This window comes from Leguminivora glycinivorella, chromosome 4, assembly GCF_023078275.1.
Source record: "Leguminivora glycinivorella isolate SPB_JAAS2020 chromosome 4, LegGlyc_1.1, whole genome shotgun sequence".
Taxonomy (NCBI): domain Eukaryota; kingdom Metazoa; phylum Arthropoda; class Insecta; order Lepidoptera; family Tortricidae; genus Leguminivora; species Leguminivora glycinivorella.
The window spans coordinates 24,901,331-24,920,405 of record NC_062974.1 but is presented as its reverse complement, the minus strand read 5'-3'; the positions used below and the strand labels follow the sequence as shown (position 1 = coordinate 24,920,405).

The window sequence follows — 19,075 nt, the reverse complement described above, 5'->3', positions numbered from 1 at the left end:
TTGCTTTTGCTCATCTGCTCATCTCTTGCTTCATTGACTTCATTCATACTTCAAATTTTTAACCACTTTGGGGCACTTGTTTTGTGTTTTGTTAGAATTGTTAGTTTGTTCGTTGGGTGCAGAGGTTTGATCAACATCAAGTGTGCAGTTTTATTTGACATCAAACTGGCTTGGCATTAGTTACAATTTACTTGCAAAAGTTACTTTTCTGGCGAAATAGGATTCACTGGTCAAAACAGGTAACAAGTGTAACAACTAGAGATGGGCCGAATATTCGGTAAATATTCGATATTCGGCAAGTTTTTCAATGTTCGTATTCGGCCGAATAGTTCGGTTATATTGCCGAATATTTACCGTATAAACAAAGTAAATAATAAATAGCGTAAATTGTTTCGTAATTCTTGGGATAATGACATCCTATTTCAGGATTCTAAGGACCAAAGGGGGTTAAAAATGCGTTAAACATAAGTACCTACAATAATTATGTAAAAAAGTAAAAATAACGTAGCTTAAGAAACAAAAATCTAAATTTTCTTATGCAATAAATTATAGGAACATTAAAAGAGCCTTAGTTAGTACCTACTCATTACCAATCATTGAAAAGTTTTTAACTCTTAAGCCAGGATTTAAAATATATTGGAACCGAATATTCGGCCGAATGTTCGGTTCGGTACCAGCTGAACCGAATGTTCGGCCAAATATTCGTATTCGGCAAAGTCCGTATTCGGCCCATCTCTAGTAACAATCAATCCAGTTCGTGATTTTATTTATATTGAAGATAATTTCTGAAATAAAAATACAATATTCATGTTTTAGCAAGTATGGCGAGCATCTGTGAGCTGCCTCGCACTGAGAATATCCCTGTGGACTCCGATGTACCCACAAATGCCGGAGACACTTCAAATACGAGTGACACCAGTACTAGTGATACCAGTTCGGGGACCACTCTGACTGCAGCTCAGCGGGCTCGTATTGAGCGTCAGCGGCAGAAGGCGCGCGCTTTGCACGATGCGCGACTTATTAAAATGCACCCTGCGTTAGTACTCACTTGTTCTTCTTCTTCCATTTACTAGAAATTATTGTACAATAATACAATTGCAATTAGCACATTGTGTGAAAATAATGTTTTTTTTTTCATCACTGCAATAACATAAACTGTTTAAATTTCAAGTATACTGTACAAGTATATAGATAGATTATCTTTATTTTCACCCACAAATTGTTTGCTTTTGCTGAAACTAAAGTAAACTACATATGTATTTACTTACATTTTTATTTTTCTAGAATATCCTCATCATACATAATTATTGTTTCAGTTTTATAACATTGTTAAAAATAATCTATTTAATTGAGCGCAACAATATTGATTCTAGCAATGTCATGATATTCTAAAATGAAATTAATTTTATTGCAGTGTAAAGGAGTCAGTATCCTCTTCAGTAGGCAGCACGCGGGCTCGAGACACAGGCGGCGGCTTCCTTCTAGAAGATGATGAGCCCGAGACCAAGATCAAGAAGGTGCAGGCCCCAGCACCGGTGGTCCATGAGAGTGAGCAGCCACACTGCCTTGAGTGCGATAAACCGTTCCCCATGTCGTACCTGTATGATACATTTGACTACAGTGTGTGTGACGAGTGCAAGTAAGTTGTAAATCCCACTTCTGATATTTTTATATTAAAAGGAAAATGGAAAAATTCACACCTCCAGCAGGACTCGAACCTGTAACCTACTGCTTTGCGGAGCAGTCACTATATGTATATGACCCACTTAGCTTTGCAGTCCTGCTGTAGTCCTGCTGCTAGTATTGATTGCAGCCATTTCTGCTTGAAAAAAATGCCATTCCGGTGTGAGCCGACCCTAATTTTACCTAATAATAAAACAAATTTGTATGGTTAGCACATTGTTACTTTCGAACTCTTAAAGAGATTTGAGACTCCAGTGCCTGTTAAGATGTATTTTTACGGGTAAATGTTGCTATACGCCACCCTAAGACGTTTAAGAATTGAGGGAAGGCATGGATAAATTCGCATACATCCAGCAGGCCTCCGTGGCGCAGTTGGGAGTGCGGCTGGCTGACAAAGCCCGAGGTCGTAGGTTGGAGCCCTGCCGGAGGTGGGAATTTTTCAATTTTTCCTTTAATTTAAAAATATGTAATATCGCTATATGGGGCGGTGATCTGGTGGCACAGGACCCATATTGGAGAATATCGGAAGAATCTGACAAAAGTACAAAGATTAGCTTGCCTCATGATGACGGGGGCTATGAGAACCACCCCGACACATGCTATGGAGGTGCTGATAGGCTTAAAGCCCCTCTGGATTGAGGCAGAGAAGAGAGCCATGGAACAGTGGTACAGAATGAAAGCATGCAAGGAATGGAGAGGAAGTTGTGTGGACAAGAGACACGCACTGATACAAAGAGAGGCACTATCAAAACTAGAAATGCTGATGGTCAATAATGACCTCATAAAGAGGGAGGAGATTTTCGATAAGAAGTATAGGGTACATATAGGAGAAAGAGACAACTGGAAGGTAGAGGTCGTGCATCCAACGACTATATGTTTCACAGATGGCTCTAGGAGAAGCTCTACAAAGCTAGCAGGGGCGGGAATAGTAATCCCGAAACTAGGAGAAAAGGTGTCGATACCACTAGGGAGATACACTAGCGTGTTCCAAGCAGAGGTATGTGCCATAGCGAGCTGTGCACGTATATTAAAAGAAAGCGACAAACAAGATGGAGCCGTGGTCATATACACCGACAGTCAAGCGGCGCTAAAGGCTCTGAAGAGAATATCGGTGACCTCGTCCCTGGTGAGAGAATGCAGGGAAGAGCTAAACTCGATAGGCAAGCATAGAAGTGTAACGGTTGCGTGGGTACCGGGACACCAGGGAGTCACAGGTAATGAGAAAGCGGACGAGTTGGCAAGGGCGGGGGCGGAGACGGAATTCTTGGGTCCGGAACCGGCTCTGCCTATGTTAGCTGACGTCACGAAAGGAGTCATTGAGAGGATAAAAGAGATGGAAGCACAAAGAGCCTGGGAAAGAGAGACCAGTTGTAGACAAACGAAGATGATGATAGAAGGTAGAGACCAAAGGAGAACTAGGTATCTTCTGAAACTAGGTAAGAACAGTCTAAGAATGTTGACCGGTATCATAACGGGACACAACACTCTTAACAGACATATGAAGATAATAGGTATCAGTAGTGACGAATCCTGTCCACATTGTGGTAAGGAGGAGACTAGCTTGCACCTACTAGCAGAATGTATCATGTATGCGGCACCGCGACATGACACATTCGGTAGAGACAATCTGGGAGAAGATGAACTCAAGGATGTCAAACTTAAAGATGTCCTTCTGTTCTGCAGGAAAACAAGAAGATTTGAGGAGAGAAGTGTGGGAGGGCAGCCGGGACAGTAACCTGCAGCTCCAACTCCAGGGAATTGGGCTGAATGAACGCACCAGCGATCGACAGCCCGCCTGTATCCGGCCAGGCGTCCCTACACTACATCTACATCTACAATATCGCTCGCAGACGTTTCTGCATGATAATAAAACAAATAGAGTAACCATAGATGGCATAACCTACCTATAACTTCTGCTCTTTATTTTATACTAATTCTTTCACAGAAACGATGAGACCCACTCCCTCATAACCCGCACGGAAGCGAAGACAGAGTTCCTGCTAAAAGACTGCGACCTGGACAAGCGGCCGCCGCCCCTGAAGTGTATACGACGCCGCAATCCACACAAGGCTCACTACAGCGACATGCGGCTCTATCTGCGGGCTCAGGTACATGATTTTTAATACATTTTATACGCAGTCACTATCCATGGGACATGCATAAAATTCGTACTTGAACCCTTGCTTACCAATTTTTTCTACAATCTCTCAGGCAAGTACAAAATGTATAACTAATAAAGTAATAATGCCTGTCAAGCGCGGATCCAGCTTCGTGCCCAGGGGGGGGTCACGTGGTAAAGGCCCAGGCCCCAGAGGGGGGGTCACGTGGTCTATTTGTATGGCCAACCTAGGCTCCAAGGGGGGGTCATGACCCCCATGACCCCCCCCCCCCTGGATCCGCGCATGATGCCTGTATCCATAGTCATTAACAAGTTTCAGTGTTGAATTGAGCAGAATTTGCATAACGTCTGTCTAGTTTGTTCTTAAATTGACAATTTTTTTATCCTCCAGCAAGGTTCTGCACTAAGCTTTGCCCACCTGCCCACATCCAACGATTCTGTAATTTCTGATTAGTATTTTTATTTAAGTAATCTACCTGTCTTCAGTTTCCAATTGCCATCTGAGAATAATTCATAGTGCCCCCTATTCCCCACTTTGAAATGCGTCTACATTTTTAATGTTTTTCTATTCTAGGTGGAAGCACGAGCTCTAGAGGTCTGGGGCAGCGAGGAAGCCCTAGAGGCGGAACACGAAGAACGCGCGAAACGCCGCGAAAAGGCCCAAGAGACAAGCACGAAGCGAAAACTGCGCGAGCTTCGCATGGCGGCCCGGTCTTCCCTCTTCGAAGGGAGGAAGGCCATACATGGACACACTCATGAGTGGGGAGAGGAAACATATGATGAGGATAACGACAGTTATACCAGGGTGTGTAAAACGTGCGGACATAGTGAGACTTATGAAAAGATGTAGGTTAAAATATGTGTTTTTGATAATGGTTACTAATGTTGGAACAATATTCCTCCCCCTAAGAAAACAAAACACAGTTTTAAACTTATGAGATGGTAGGTTAGGTTCGTGGTAGTTGCATGGCAGCCCGATTGAAGCTCTTGGAAGGCAGAAACGCCCCACAAGGATATACATAAGCATAAGTGGGAGGAAGAGAAATTATGTTGTCTTGTGTATTTCATGAAATCGTTTTAGTTTTTAATTCAAGACAAGTAATTTTATCAATTTTAAAAGCAATATATACCTACGTTCAAACACTGCCATTGTTACAAATGTTACAATTTACAAAATGAAACTCATGAATCATGGATTTAAGTATCTTTAATATGTCTACCTCGTATATTTTATAAGTATTAATAGTTAATTTCTCTCTCTCTGTAGTTTTAGCATTTTAAAACAATTCGTCTGGTAGCCAAGTGAAATACAGTTTAATTGGTCATTACTTTTTCTCGCTGGCGAGTTATGTACTAAATCAATTTTGTGGGTCTATATTAATTCGCATAACTGAATACTCCTAATATGAATTGGCATACCGTTTATTACGCATAACGTTTAATACGCATATCATTATTTCGCATAACAGATTTCGTATAATGCTAATGCGCATAATGTAAATTGTTATAACGATGAATTGGTATAAGTATAATAAGCATAACTTTGTTTCGTAGAATGTTTAAATGGCATACAAGAAAATTATATTTTCACCACACTAACGGGTAACGGCTTACTTTTCTGTTCGAAAACAGATAGCAAAATTGCATTTTATCCACAAGAGTGCAAAGTAATTTCATACAAATTTTGACTTGATGTCTTAAGCTATAGCTGATAGAATTTTACCTATAAATGTTGATTTTGAATCATAAATATTGAAGAAATCGATGGATTTGATTTAGTTTGATGTTTTATAGTCAGTATTTTGTTCGTGTTGGGGTGGTGAAAAATTTTGTGTTTCAAACTCGGTGGCAATGTTTAATGTGCCGGACGAAGGTTAATGTGCCTTGAAACCCTCGCAACGCTCAAGATTCCACTTTTTGAACCACTCGCTACGTTCGCGGTTCAATATTGGAATCTTCCGCTTGCTCGGGTATCAGTATTGGCACGTGCGATCTGCGAATATCTGAACGATGAAATAATATTATTTAAATACTATCCATTTTCAATTTCTTTAGTAAGGTACAGCGGGGCAAATCTAGACTAAAAGGCAATTGTAACTAATCCATTGTTTTCCATTATTACACTATTTCCATTATTCCATTATTACATGTACCCACTGAACACGCTTACTACATAACTGGTAGACACTCTATTTTCTGAAAAACACTTATGAAAAACGAAAAAACTTAATAAGTAATGTATAAATAAAATAAAGACTCCTTAACTCAAATAATCTTTTTAATTTAAGATTAGCAGATAAGTTCATAAATACATGTATGTTTTTTAAAAATAAACAGTTTTTTTTAATAATGCAAACATTGTAAAACATGGAAGATTGACCACAGTTACATTTGCCCCCCACTCAAGATTTGCCCCGCTGTACCTTACTTACCCCTATTTTTTTCATGCTTAATAAGTGAGACAGTATAAAATTAAACACTCAAAATCGAGCGCTCGAAATTGGAAAATCAGCCCCTGATTGATCCAATCGCTTGCTCCATACAGTTAGTAAGTATGGCAATTCATTTTAGGATAATTAAGGTTATACGAAATAATAGTATGCAAATTTCAATTATGCAGATTCATTGTTATGCGAAATAAGAATTATGCATTTTTAATATTATGCTTATTCAATGTTATGAACAATTATGTTATGCCAAATCTGTTCTGCGAATTCAAATTATGCGAATTAATGATAGGCGAAATAGAGGGCACCCCAATTTTGTAAAGCGCAAGCAGGGAAGGGAACTCTCGATTTTTTTTAATGCATATTCTGAATTCAAGAAAAAAAAAAGTCGCGAATGTACAGAAGTTGAAGATTTTTTTTTTGAGAATTTAGTCAAAGTTTTTTTATGTTTTTAATAAGATGTTTACCGCCTTTATTACATTAAAATTAATTCCTGTACCTGCTGACCCTACTGTTTAGAAATTAAGTTGGGAGTATTTTTTATCATGAATGAATGTACTGCTCTGAATAAAAACCACTTTGTATAAAACCGTATCTGTCCTTATTTAACTACATTGATTCACTTCAACTTTTCATACATCTATTCTACTTTATGAAGATTTCTTCTCACCATTTCTCATTTACATCTCGTAAGGCCCACCATAGTTAGCTTTCCCATTTTGAATTTGAACCTTGTTCTATAAGTAAATTGGTACGAATTTAGTTTGTTTCAAAAATCAATGTATCAATGGAAATTCTACTTTATTTGGTTCGTGAAAGATTCAAATTAGATTGCAACAATATGTACATTGTAATGTACATTGGGCCTTACGAGGTAAAATCTAAGTCAAAGTTTGATTATAGTTTGATTTCTGTTAGACGTAGTTACGCAATAACGTTCCAATCCACATGAGATTGTCATTAAGTTTTAGACCTTGTATGAAAAACAAATGTCTTTCATTTCAATGACAATTTCAGATGGATTGGAACGTTATTGCGTAACTACGTCCGTTTATTAAAGCAAAGAAACTTTGTTACTGACTAACTGTTAAATGACAGGAACCTTAACTTGTTGCAATAAGGTTTATGCGTGATCATTACTGTTGAAGTAACTACAAGTAAACCATAACTTTTCCATTTTGCTATGTAATAAATAATAATTGGGTCGTCGAGTATGACGAATTGGTCGATAAGAAGTGAGAGTACTAAAATTTAAGTTTTTACATCACCGACTTTTCTACAGTGAAGTAAAAATGTATTATTTATTTATTCAGGGTTGAAAAAATACTATAGAACAAAAATCATATTATAACCAAACCCATGCCATGAAAAATTAGCGTAACTACGTCACCTTGTTCATTCTGTTCACTTGTGGGCAATGCCGCACAGCACAGGCCCTGTTTCGACACCTGTTATATATTTTTCCCCTCACTAGCTCGGAAACACGTGTTTTGTCCTTCAATACCAGCGGGTAAAAACGCATTTTATCCACTAGTGGGTAAAGTAATTTGACCTTGAATAAAGTCAAATTAACTGCTTTAAAATTGATAAAAGTAGGTAAATCTAGTAATAAAGATGATTTACCACCTGTGGAATCACTGAAAGCAGCATCGATCTAAACTACCTTTAAATCGGGAAATATAATAGGGAAGTTTAAATAGATGGAAAGCAGTGATAAACGCATTGTTTGCGTTGTAGTTTCCTCGCTATATAGTGAGGGGAAAAGTTTTGTGTTACACTCGGGTGCAAATGTATTTTACTTCTCGTGTGTTAAAAAACTCGCAAGTTCAGGATTCTATTCTCGAACCACTCGCTTCGCTCGTGGTTCAACTATAGAATCCTTTCACTTGCTCGTTTTTCAATTCCACACTCGGCGTTAAAATACAACTTTGCCCCCTTGTATAACAATAGTACATTACATCAGAGGCCGGGAAAATGAGGATTTCCGGCCAAGTTGGTATATACGGCCGAGCTAGCGTGCGAGCGAGGCCGGATAGGGATACGAGGCCGGGAATCCGTTTTCACGCCGAGGCATGTATAGTGCTTTTCTCAAACATACAATGAAATAAAAAAAATGCTCTAAAGGACAATATTTTATAAAAAAAAGTTACTTTGCAGGCCTAGGCCTAAAAAATAATATGAAATCCCTTTACAGTCCTCTCGAGTTGTTGCGCCCAAAAAGCGATACTGCCCAGCCCATTTTAAGGAACGTAAAGACAATATTTCATTGCATGTTTGAGAAAATAACTATTTACGTGTACTGTATACTAAATGGAACTATAGGTCTTTCTGTAATCTAAGAACTTGAACACTTTTGTACGTGACTGTTTTTGTTTCCTAAATAAATAAAATAAAATTATAATAATAGAGGCGCCACCGTCTATGTAAACCGTTTTGCATGTAGAAACTATTAATAACTTTAGTATGAGAACAGTAAGTGTTGCCATAATAAAAAATAGTTTTTTTTTTAATGAAATAGGCCGAAAACGAACAGACGAGCCGCCTGATGGGAAGCAGTCATCGCCGCCCATGGACATAAGCAACATCAGGGGAATCACTTATGCGTTGCCGACCTTTGAGAGCCCTAAATATCTGCTTCTTGAAGAACCCATATCATATCATAGCGCAAGGGGAACACCTCAGAAGGTAGCTCATTCCAGAACTCTTGCATGTTCTGGGCAAAAAGAGCGAAAGGCCCGTTTGTTCTTGGTTTGCCACGTGTCCAGAAAGTGAGGAACTTTGTTTCTTTGGCGGGAGGTGCGGTGATAAAAGCGCGACGGTGGCACCAGGTGAAAAAGTTCTTCAGAACACTCCCCGAATTTCTTTTTTTTTTGCCAAGCTGTATATCTGACCCCATGAGGTAAAATAAAAATCTCACTAAAAAAGATTGTATAATTTATTCTAGCCGGGAGCTGGGGGGCTTGGCTCGAGTCACGTACATAGTACAGTACAGTTGGAACAAAGATGAATGAAGTCTAGACGGTAACAAATATTTTTTTACAAATCTTAAGAATTAAATAAGTGCTTTAAAACTAAATGCTGAGAAATGCAGTGTTAGATGGCCTTTAGGTCTTCGGGGAGCTCGTTCTTGGGGTGCTTGTTTTCGAAGTGCTGCTTGTAGGTTTTGGGGTCTGGCATCTGCGCCTGGAGACAAGATATAAGAAAATTATTGAAGAACAAGGAAGATTCTCTCTAGAATCTCAGACAGCAGTAGGAGATTGATAAGCATTTCAGCATTAAATGACGCCTTTGAAAGAAAATTAAGAAAGTTCTAGATTCTCATAAAGATTATTGTCATTGATATTGATAGCCTATGTAAATGTCATTAACAATATCCAATAGTAAAACAGCTGCCAGAATAATAAATATTCACAAATGGCCAATACAAACAGCCTGAACAAATATACTTAGCTCATTTGTTTATATATCATTATGTCATAATGGCAGTAGGTATATTGTCAGTGAAATTGATAATACTTGTGTAAACGTTTTAGGTAAATGAATTTCATCACTTTTTAAACCCTGACGTAAAAACGATGGGGTGTTTTTATGTTTGACGTGTCTGTCTGTGTGTGTTTGTCTGTGGCATCGAAGCTCCCGAACGGATGGAACAATTTAGATTTAGTTTTTTTTTGTTTGAAAGCTAAATTAGTCGGGTGTGTTCTTAGCCATGTTTCATGAAAATCAGTCCATTGTGCCGGTTTTTTTTCAAAATTTTAATACTGTGGTTAGGTTATTACATATATAGTTGTCTCCCTCTCTTTTAATTAACCCTTGGAATGCAAATGTGCAATTCTGGATGCCAAAAGCCTTGGAGAAACTATTACAGTCCGGTAAAAAAGATGAGATGATTAAAAAGTGGCAATATTATAGTGTAGTCTTTCAAATAATTATATTTAAGAAAATGGGATAACACTTTGAGGTTGCTAATGTTTATTTTCCGCTTGTAGAAGCCCTCTTTCTCAGCCCCCATCATATAGTTAAACTGTCTCCCCTACCAGTCTTGCTAAACTACGCCCAGGCCTACTGGGATTTACAGCATATCTGTCCAGGATGGTCACTGTTTTGAACAGCTAACATTTTACAGAGGCCAAGTTCTATGATAGAACATCTACTAATGTTAGTAGAATGTATTACATTTATATTAAAATCATAAAATGTTCTTTACTTGTGTTACTTACTATATGTATAAACCTATTTATAGATTTGTAAAATCCACTAAACTAGCATTATTATTAGAGATGGGCCGAATATGGACTTTGTTAAGATATAAATATATTGTTAAACATTATATTTAAGTTAGATGTAAGTATTGTAAGTATTAGATTTGCTGTGTCCTTACAGGACGTCACACAAAACTAACCACACATTATATGTAACACCTTTATATCTGCCGAATACGAATATTCGGCCGAACATTCGGTTCAGCTCTTACCTATTCTATTCTACTTACTATATGTATAAACCTATTTATAGATTTGTAAAATCCACTAAACTAGCATTATTATTAGAACCGAACGTTTGGCCAAATATTCGGTTACGCCATATTTAGAAAGCGGATGTTAAAATAAAAAAACTATTAAATGATTGATAATGGTTACATATGTTACTAGAACTACATATGTTATTACGGTTTAGTGGATTTAACTAAAACTTAGTTAAAACAACTCTAAACTCTTCTCAACTCTTAAACTACAGTTTTTTCAACTTTGTATTTGTATTTTGACGCATAGGCAATTATCTCTTTTTAGTAGTTCCTTAGAAAGCTACTAAAATAGGAGCTTATTATCCAAAGGAATACGTAAGATCTTCATTATTTTTTTACTTTATTTATTCGGTAAATATTCGGCAAAGCAACCGAATTATTCGGCCGAATACAAACATTGAAAAACTTGCCGAATATGCCAAATACCGAATATTTACCGAATATTCGGCCCATCTCTAATTATTACTATAGAGATAAAAGACAATTCCTATCAGAGACTGAGGAAAATGAATAATTACTTTAGTAGTTTTATTACAAGATAACAGCTTACGTGTAGGCATTAAAAAGATAAACAGGATGAAGATATCATTGAATTTATTAATCATATTTGTAAATAAGCTAAACTACAGCCCCGGCACAATCTCTCTGAGTTTATTTACTTTCACATTAACATTACTCACAAATGAGGCTATTGCTAACTAAATTAAAAGAGTAATTTTGAATAGAACTAGTAGAACTGATGCAGGATATCTTGATACTAAGGTGTCTGTCCACCTCAGCTGTTTTAACCCAAGAATTAGACTTCACAAATCAATATCTACTTAAAACCAAATGACATTTCAATGGGTCCAAAGAAAGTACCACCCTTGTATTTAAGCATCAGAGCCACTTCAGCATAAAGATGGCTGCTTAGGGTTGATTACTATCAACTTGGTTGTTTCTCCTTACTATTATTTCTAGAAAGATAGTGAAAGTTACCTTGCAAAGCACACAGACATGTACGAGAGCCTTTTGCGCGGCCTTCTTCTGGTCCGTGGCGCTGTGGCCCTGCTGTTTCTTCAGTTTAGACAACTTCTCCGCCGCCTTCGCCTGAGACTGGATCTTCTGCTGTCCACGAGCCATCTGCCACCAAACAAAACACGATAGCTTTCATCAGATCATTGTCACTTCGACTGTGCTTAAGACAAAGATTAAGAACAAACGAACGTAATGTACGTCACGTTTACGGATAAATTCCGGTTATTCTCCATCTAATGCCACGTAAATGCATCTTTTGCACAACATGATGTGGTTAAAACGTGGTTTACCTTTGAGGGAAATCTGTGTCCGGTGGTAATGAACTCGAACTCTAAACTAGGCGCTTTGCACCTGCTTAAAACCTTTATTTATTTTAGAGCGTAGTCTCGCCAGACGCTTAGTTCGTGAATGTGATAGTATTGGGTCAGAAAAATAATACTGGTGAAACGAATCTCGTAGATTACCTACAAATCACATCACAAAATTTAGACAATGGTAGATGACAGAATCGCCAAGCAACGAATGAGTTCCTCTTATGATTAAAATCGCCTGAAAAAATAAACAAATCTACGTCAAATAAAGTGATCTCAAATAGTAATACGAAATTGACATTTGCGATGTAAACAAAAAAAAAACGCTTCAAAGACGTCAGAGACATGTTTATGGGTGTAAAAGTTATGTGAATATTTTACTACAAATATCTCGGTAATTAAATGGTTTAGACTCGTTATAAAATTATATTTACCAATTGTGATAATCTAGCCAACCACGAATCAACCATAGTTATCGAATTAACATTATAACAACTGTGATTCTACTTTTAGGTTAAGTTTGTGTCGTACGGATGCTCTGTGCGAGGCGGGTATGGAGCGCGGGCTCGCTCCGGCGGGGACTGGCAAGCGGTGACGACAGTCCCCTAAAGCGGTTACTCGACGGCGCTGCGACGTACGGGGAGCCGGCTGCGCAGGGCGAGGGAGAGTTGCGATGGGCCACACAGCCTTATACGCGCCGCGGTCCCGAGCCGCCGGTCCGACGAGTGGAGCCCGCGGAAACTACGGTGCTTCTGTTCCCGGGACAAGGTTCACAGCGCGTTGGCATGGGCCGCAAGCTAGCGCACTTGCCTGCTGCTAGAGACCTTTATGAACTAGCTTCTAAAATACTGGGGTATGTGCCATCTGTTTTGCAGTATGCTGTAAATTTTTGTCCTAAGCGGACTGGTAGAATTGACCTCTAAATCATTAGTGCTCTACAGTTAGTATTTTCCTTGTGTTGGTGTTGTGACGTTTTTTGCATTCCATTCGGTGGCAAAATTTGTTAAACCTTCATGCCTTGTTATTCTATCAATACTCATGATTCCACTTTTCGAGTTTATATCAGTATTGGTGTCGGCGGACGATCGTAAAATCCGCCAGACAACGAGATTCCTAGGCATATCGTGAAACGGCGCCAAATCATGAAATCTGCTTAAACGTTACTGGGCAAATCGTTAAACGGTGAGTTTTGAACGATATGGCGAATAATACTAAGCCAAATCATGATTTGGCGCCGTTTCACGATATGCCTAGGAATCTCGTGATCTGGCGGATTCTTCATGCGGCCTTGCCACGACATTGGCATATGCAATTGTAAAACAAAAAACTTGTTTTCAACTTTTCAGTTGAAAACAAGAATCGAAGAACAGAATCTTTTATTTGTATCGGTTCGTTTTTTTTTTCTTCATCATGTATAATTTTTCTTTTATTTTTAGATGTACTTTAACACTTAGAGACTCTATACATCTCTAACATCTCTTATTAATCATAGTAGCTTTGTACTTTGTATAATTTATTGAAATTAATTTCCATAGAGTAGGTACCTAGTCTGTTAATATTTATTTTTTTGATGAATATTTTTGCTGATTAAATTGTATCTCGTTTTTTAATGCATGTTAATTATGAGTAAAGATCGTTATCAGCGTGCTGTATTGGTGGCAGAGTATGGTAGACAAAAAAACAAATACATATTTATAATTACTTAGCCAAATTACATTGAATAAATAACAAAAATTTGCTCAACATATTTGGCTGTCAGTCGTTCACATCGATTAGAAAAAATCCATTTTAAATAACTAAATGACCTTTCTACGTTGACAGAAGTTACAAGAAGGTTGTTATAAAATCTAGGTATTGTGTCATATCCATACCACTTGCCACGAAAAGTGCACCCTGATAACGATCTTTGATTATAAGATGTAATGTTTTGAAAAGAAGTGGCCCGCCGAGTTTCTTGCGGTCCCATAGTGGATACCCCCCTCCAACTCAGGGGGGACTGAAATCTTCTCGAGGCTGAGGCGTAGGGTTAGAGCCGGCGTAGCTTTATTTGACGTTCATAAGCGCATTGTAATATGCCTACTTGGAAAAATAAATATTTCATTTCAGTTGGGATGTCTGGCGCGTGTGCACCGAAGGCCCGGCGGAAGAGCTAAACGCGCGCTGTCAGCCCGCCATAGTCGTCACATCCCTCGCTGCCCTTGAGGCGCTCCGCGACACGCGGCCAACAGCACTGGAGCGAGCACGGGCAGCAGCAGGGTTCTCATTAGGCGAGATTACGGCGCTTGTGTGGGCAGGAGCGCTACCATTTGAACGCGCGCTGAGGCTAGCAGAGATACGACAGACCGCTATGGCGGCAGCAGCAAGGAATCGTCCGCAGGTATGGTTCTTGTTATTAGTTTATATTATGACAAACTAGGTTTCGCTTCGCGGCTTAGCTCGCGTTAGAAAAAGAAAAAAGTAGCCTGATGTCACTCTCCATCCCTTCAACTATCTCCACTTAAAAAATCACGTCAATTTATCGCTCCGTTTTACCGTGAAAGACGGACAAACAAACAGACACACACTTTTCCATTTATATTATAACTAGCTTTTGCCCGCGGCTTAGCTCGCGTTAGAAAGAGACAAAAAGTAGCCTGATGTCACTCTCCATCCCTTCAACTATCTCCACTTAAAAAATCACGTCAATTTATCGCTCCGTTTTACAGTGAAAGACGGACAAACAAACAGACACACACTTTCCCATTTATATTATAACTAGCTTTTGCCCGCGGCTTCGCTCGCGTTAGAAAGAGACAAAAAGTAGCTTATGTCACTCTCCATCCCTTCAACTGTCTCCACTTAAAAAATCACATCAATTTGTTGCTCCGTTTTGCCGTGAAAGACCGTCAATAAACAGACACACTCCCATTTATAATATTAGTATGGATTTTGTGTTGTGTCCTGGGTACGTCCCCCCCTTGAAAGAGGCTGGAGGATGAATCATAGACCTGGTGAAGAAAAGGAAAAAGCATAGAAATTTTCTCTTTAATCTCAGTCAGCTATACATCCCTCCCCACTGTGTGTTAAAAGCGTTTTTTAAGTCGAGCTTTATAATGACGCTGCCTGCATTCTCTGGTTCAAATGCAAATAAATAATATTGCTAAATGATTGTCCACAGGCTTTGCTAACAGTATGGCTGGGTGCGGACGCGAACTTACCTCATGCGATGCTCCGTGCCAGGGAGTATGCTGAATCACAGGACCTGTCTGAGCCTGTGTGTCAGGTCGCCAACTATTTATACCCTCATTGCAAGGTAATTTTCTGGTGGCTTAGCGGTAAGAGCGTCCGACTTTCAATCTGGAGGCCGCAGGTTCGAACCCCGCCTCCTACCAATGAGTTTTTCGTAACTTATGTGCAAAATGTCAGTTGATATTTACCTGTCGCTTTTCGGTGAAGGAAAACGTCGTGAGGAAACCAGACTGATTCCCAATAAGGCCTAGTTACCCTTCGGGTTGAAAGGTCAAATGGCAGTCGCTTTCGTAAGACTAGTGCCTACGCCAAATCTTGAGATTAGTTGTCAAAGCCATGAGCCGTGGCTAGTGCCGGGATAACGCGAGGACCTCCTAAATGCTATAAGGCAATTTTAAATTTTTTACCTCTTGCAACAGTTCATACTGTGACTGGAGTTAACAGTATTTTTATTTAAGAGATCCCTATTCTATAAAATTCAATTCGATAAAGAAAATTTTGAATGACTTTCAACGAACAATTGCTACTCAAAACTGTAATTTCATGTTTATTCAGAATAAGTGTTCTTAAAATTTACCAAAATTTATCAAAATTGGACAAACATTCTTCAAAAAAACTTCAATCGGCATGTTAAAGCTTGACTGTATCCTAAATAATAATCCAAATATTTATCACCGATATTTCTTTTGTTTCTACACTAGGTAGTCGGGGGTGACGAAGAAGCCCTCAAATTCCTCGAGAAGCGCGGCTCAGAATTCGGCATCCGTCGCTCCGCGCGCGTCGCCGGTGCGGCCGGCGCCTTCCATACGCCTCTCATGGCGCCCGTCACTGATGTACTGAAAGAAGCGTTGAGATCTTGCGAGACGGAGGCGCCTAAAGTGAAAGTTGTGTCTGCAGTGGATGGGAAACCTTACGGTGATGCTAGAACGGTGAGTTTTTCTTAATAAAGTAGGATGGTGTGTAAAGCTGAGTTTAGACGTGCAAGTTAATGAGACAGAAGTATATGCAAGAAAGAGATGCAGATATTTGCCACTCACTCTTACCTATAGTTGCGTCTCAAAACTTGCAGCAGTAACTTGCCGGTCTAAACTCAGCTTTACATACTCCGCTTATGGTACCTGGTGAAGACTGGTGTGTTCAATACACCATTAAAAGCGCGATTAAGGCACTAGTCCCACCAAAAACGAGTAAGAGCTCTATCGGTGAGATACTATATATAATTATATATTTATTTACTATATACAGGGTGATTCATGAGTCGTAAGCAGGAGTGAACAGGGTACTGGGGAGGGTCACACTGAGCAACTTTCATAATGGGGCAACACTAAATTGTGATATTTTTTTTTTCTTAACTATGACTTAATTGATAGTTAATCATCAATTAAGTCATAATTAGAACGTAATTGATAATTAGCTATCAATTAAGTACTTATCAATTAAGTCATAGTTAAGAAAAATAATCACAATTCAGTGTTGCCCCATTATGAAAGTTGCTCAGCGTGACCCTCCCCAGTACCCTGTTCACTACTGCTCACGACTCATGAATCATTCTGTATATTGTTATATATTCTTTATATTTGATGTACCTTTTATTCCAATTTTATTTTATTATTTTTGTTTTCGTCTCTTTTATATTTTAATGGCCTTTCCTATAAACTGTTGTACTAAGTGCTATATTTGTCTACCATTCTTCATCACATTTCACTTACTCAAAGGTTAGCTGGAAGACATCCCTTAAAGGGATAAGTTCGCCTTTGTACTGTCTATCCTGTGTCATATTTATGTGTTTTGTACAATAAAGAGTTTATACATACATACATACATTTTCTATCACAAACAAAACTTAAACAAAAGACAGTCGCTCCCGTGTCAAATAAAAGGGAGATTTATACTTCATCGTTTGACGACGAACTATATAATTCGCCCGCGCTATCATCGCGTCTTTTATTTACACGGGAGCAACTAAGTATCTTTTGTTCGTTTCCATTAGGCTTGTGTAGATACGATTACCTGCACTGTACTAGACCGAACTACTCCCAAATGATTCTGATTTCTAGTACATTTAGTACACTCACACACGCGCAACAGAATGGGAGCGAAGAGCAATGACAGCATAGCGATCCGTGTGATCCGACCGCAACCGAACTAGAACCGACTGACTCGGACCGAGAGCGCGCGAAAACGGCCGATCAGCTCTCTGCTAGTTACGAGCGAGCGTTACTGTACGCCATATGCACAATATGTCTCTCGCTCTCTCGGTGTACCACTATACTAAATGTACTAAAAGAACGAACTAGTACACTTCGGATGTGCTTCGGAGATCGCACTAGTTGGGAACTTAGGAGCGATCTTTTCAGTGAACGAGCAGGCACAACTTAGTTTCCATCGCCAATAGCACATTACGCTTTTAGTGGGACCAGTGCCTATGGGGAGGGTGTGTCAGTAGCATTTCTTTCCATAACCTTTATTTTAAACGACTTTGTCTACAGGTACGAAAAACGCTAGCGAAACACGCAGCGTCCCCGCAGCGTTGGGAACAAACGCTCCACGCGCTATACGCCCGGCCGCAAGGCGAACGCTTTCCGCTGACGGTGGCGCTCGGTCCGGGCGTCGCGTTACGCGCTACGCTAAAACAAGTTAACGCTAAAGCGTGGGACTCTTCTGTGCAAATAGACGTTTAGACTGACGTAGTGTATGTATATAGTTGTAAGCTGATGATATTGAAATTATATTGTTAAGTGAAAATTAGTAGTTTTTATCATAAATATCCACCCCCCCCCGTGTGGTGACGGGTTAACCCTTAAATGCATAGTGATGTATATTTGAGTCCATTGACAGCATGTCAAAATTCAAATTTGAATAAATCTTTGTCAAGGTCATGCATTTAAGGGTTAAGAATTTCACCACCCCCTTTCTTCCTGTGGGTGTCGTAGAAAGCGACTGTGGGATATGGGTTAAATTGTGGCGTAGGCGAGAGGATGGCAACAGTGGCAACCTGTCACAGTTTCGTTCTCTTTCAACCCCTTATTTGCCAAGAGTGGCACTGTAACTTAAGTAGTTTCATGTGCTCTGCCTACCTCTTTATGGGATACAGGCGTGATTGTATGTATGTATCCATACTCTAAGGGCCACTTGCACCAACGGAACGGAAATGGTGGATTAACGTTAACCCACCATTTTATATGGAATTTGACAGATGACAGCCCACTAACCCAGTGTGTAGTTACCAGTATGGCCACTCCCGCTCCCCGCTGAAAGTGCCGCCCCCGTCGCCTCTCGGTTACCGCCTGTAAAAAACGCGAACAGTCGACCTGTCATATATCACTCATACAAGCATAGTATGCGTTTTTTTTTCACCTACTTTTTTTGTAACATGAGCTTAGACTGTCGAGAGCTGATATAGGAACGCGCCTTCCATTCCGTTACCGCCATATGTATGAAAAAATGGTAACGGAATGGGATCGCCAGTGTCCGAATCCAAAAAAAAAGGTGTGGTTAAGACTGGTTGAACGCGCCTCTTTCATATATGTGGCCGCTTAAGTGGTTGGCTAGTGGGCTAAACTACTGTCAAGTGTATTGCTGAATGAAAGCTGTGTTTTCACTTGTTCTGAACAGTTCTGAGCGAGCATTCGTTCGTGCACCAATATGGAACTATGTCAGTGGGTCATTAATATACTCGGTCAAACGAGTCTGTCAGTAAATAAGAACAAAGAAAACTATAGGTATCCTTTTCTCTAGCACCCTA

General features: G+C 39.4%; 3 protein-coding genes across 3 annotated transcripts; 2 read left to right on the top strand and 1 right to left on the bottom strand.

Annotated features, from left to right (window-relative positions):
- The first annotated feature begins 60 nt into the window (after nucleotides 1-60).
- On the top strand, nucleotides 61-5,164 carry LOC125225778 (DNA repair protein complementing XP-A cells homolog). Its single transcript, XM_048129628.1, has 5 exons — nucleotides 61-239; nucleotides 817-1,036; nucleotides 1,415-1,639; nucleotides 3,629-3,791; nucleotides 4,377-5,164. Exons 2-5 carry the CDS (start codon nucleotides 822-824, stop codon nucleotides 4,650-4,652), a joined length of 879 nt encoding a protein of 292 aa, XP_047985585.1. The 5' UTR covers nucleotides 61-239; nucleotides 817-821; the 3' UTR covers nucleotides 4,653-5,164.
- Nucleotides 5,165-9,166: 4,002 nt separating this feature from the next.
- LOC125225366 (zinc finger protein 706-like) lies at nucleotides 9,167-12,283 on the bottom strand. Its single transcript, XM_048129045.1, has 3 exons — nucleotides 12,082-12,283; nucleotides 11,753-11,896; nucleotides 9,167-9,432 (listed from the first exon to the last, which is right to left on the bottom strand). Exons 2-3 carry the CDS (start codon nucleotides 11,894-11,896, stop codon nucleotides 9,343-9,345), a joined length of 234 nt encoding a protein of 77 aa, XP_047985002.1. The 5' UTR covers nucleotides 12,082-12,283; the 3' UTR covers nucleotides 9,167-9,342.
- Nucleotides 12,284-12,403: 120 nt separating this feature from the next.
- On the top strand, nucleotides 12,404-18,075 carry LOC125225365 (probable malonyl-CoA-acyl carrier protein transacylase, mitochondrial). Its single transcript, XM_048129044.1, has 6 exons — nucleotides 12,404-12,496; nucleotides 12,616-12,955; nucleotides 14,209-14,479; nucleotides 15,260-15,394; nucleotides 16,032-16,259; nucleotides 17,820-18,075. The coding sequence occupies exons 2-6, from the start codon at nucleotides 12,636-12,638 to the stop codon at nucleotides 18,009-18,011; spliced, it is 1,146 nt and encodes a 381-aa protein (XP_047985001.1). The 5' UTR covers nucleotides 12,404-12,496; nucleotides 12,616-12,635; the 3' UTR covers nucleotides 18,012-18,075.
- The last annotated feature ends 1,000 nt before the right edge of the window (nucleotides 18,076-19,075 follow it).

What these genes read in the sequence shown, in the direction of transcription:
- LOC125225778 (XM_048129628.1), top strand. Translation starts at nt 822, where the DNA reads ATGGCGAGCATCTGTGAGCTGCCTCGCACTGAGAATATCCCTGTGGAC. An exon ending in CTTATTAAAATGCACCCTGC is followed by an intron (nt 1,037 to 1,414) that starts GTTAGTACTCAC and finishes ATTTTATTGCAG; the next exon opens with TGTAAAGGAGTCAGTATCCT. An exon ending in GGCTCTATCTGCGGGCTCAG is followed by an intron (nt 3,792 to 4,376) that starts GTACATGATTTT and finishes TTTCTATTCTAG; the next exon opens with GTGGAAGCACGAGCTCTAGA.
- LOC125225366 (XM_048129045.1), bottom strand. Translation starts at nt 11,896, where the DNA reads ATGGCTCGTGGACAGCAGAAGATCCAGTCTCAGGCGAAGGCGGCGGAG. An exon ending in ATGTCTGTGTGCTTTGCAAG is followed by an intron (nt 9,433 to 11,752) that starts GTAACTTTCACT and finishes TCTTGTCTCCAG; the next exon opens with GCGCAGATGCCAGACCCCAA.
- LOC125225365 (XM_048129044.1), top strand. Translation starts at nt 12,636, where the DNA reads ATGCTCTGTGCGAGGCGGGTATGGAGCGCGGGCTCGCTCCGGCGGGGA. An exon ending in CAGCAAGGAATCGTCCGCAG is followed by an intron (nt 14,480 to 15,259) that starts GTATGGTTCTTG and finishes GATTGTCCACAG; the next exon opens with GCTTTGCTAACAGTATGGCT. An exon ending in ATTTATACCCTCATTGCAAG is followed by an intron (nt 15,395 to 16,031) that starts GTAATTTTCTGG and finishes TTTCTACACTAG; the next exon opens with GTAGTCGGGGGTGACGAAGA.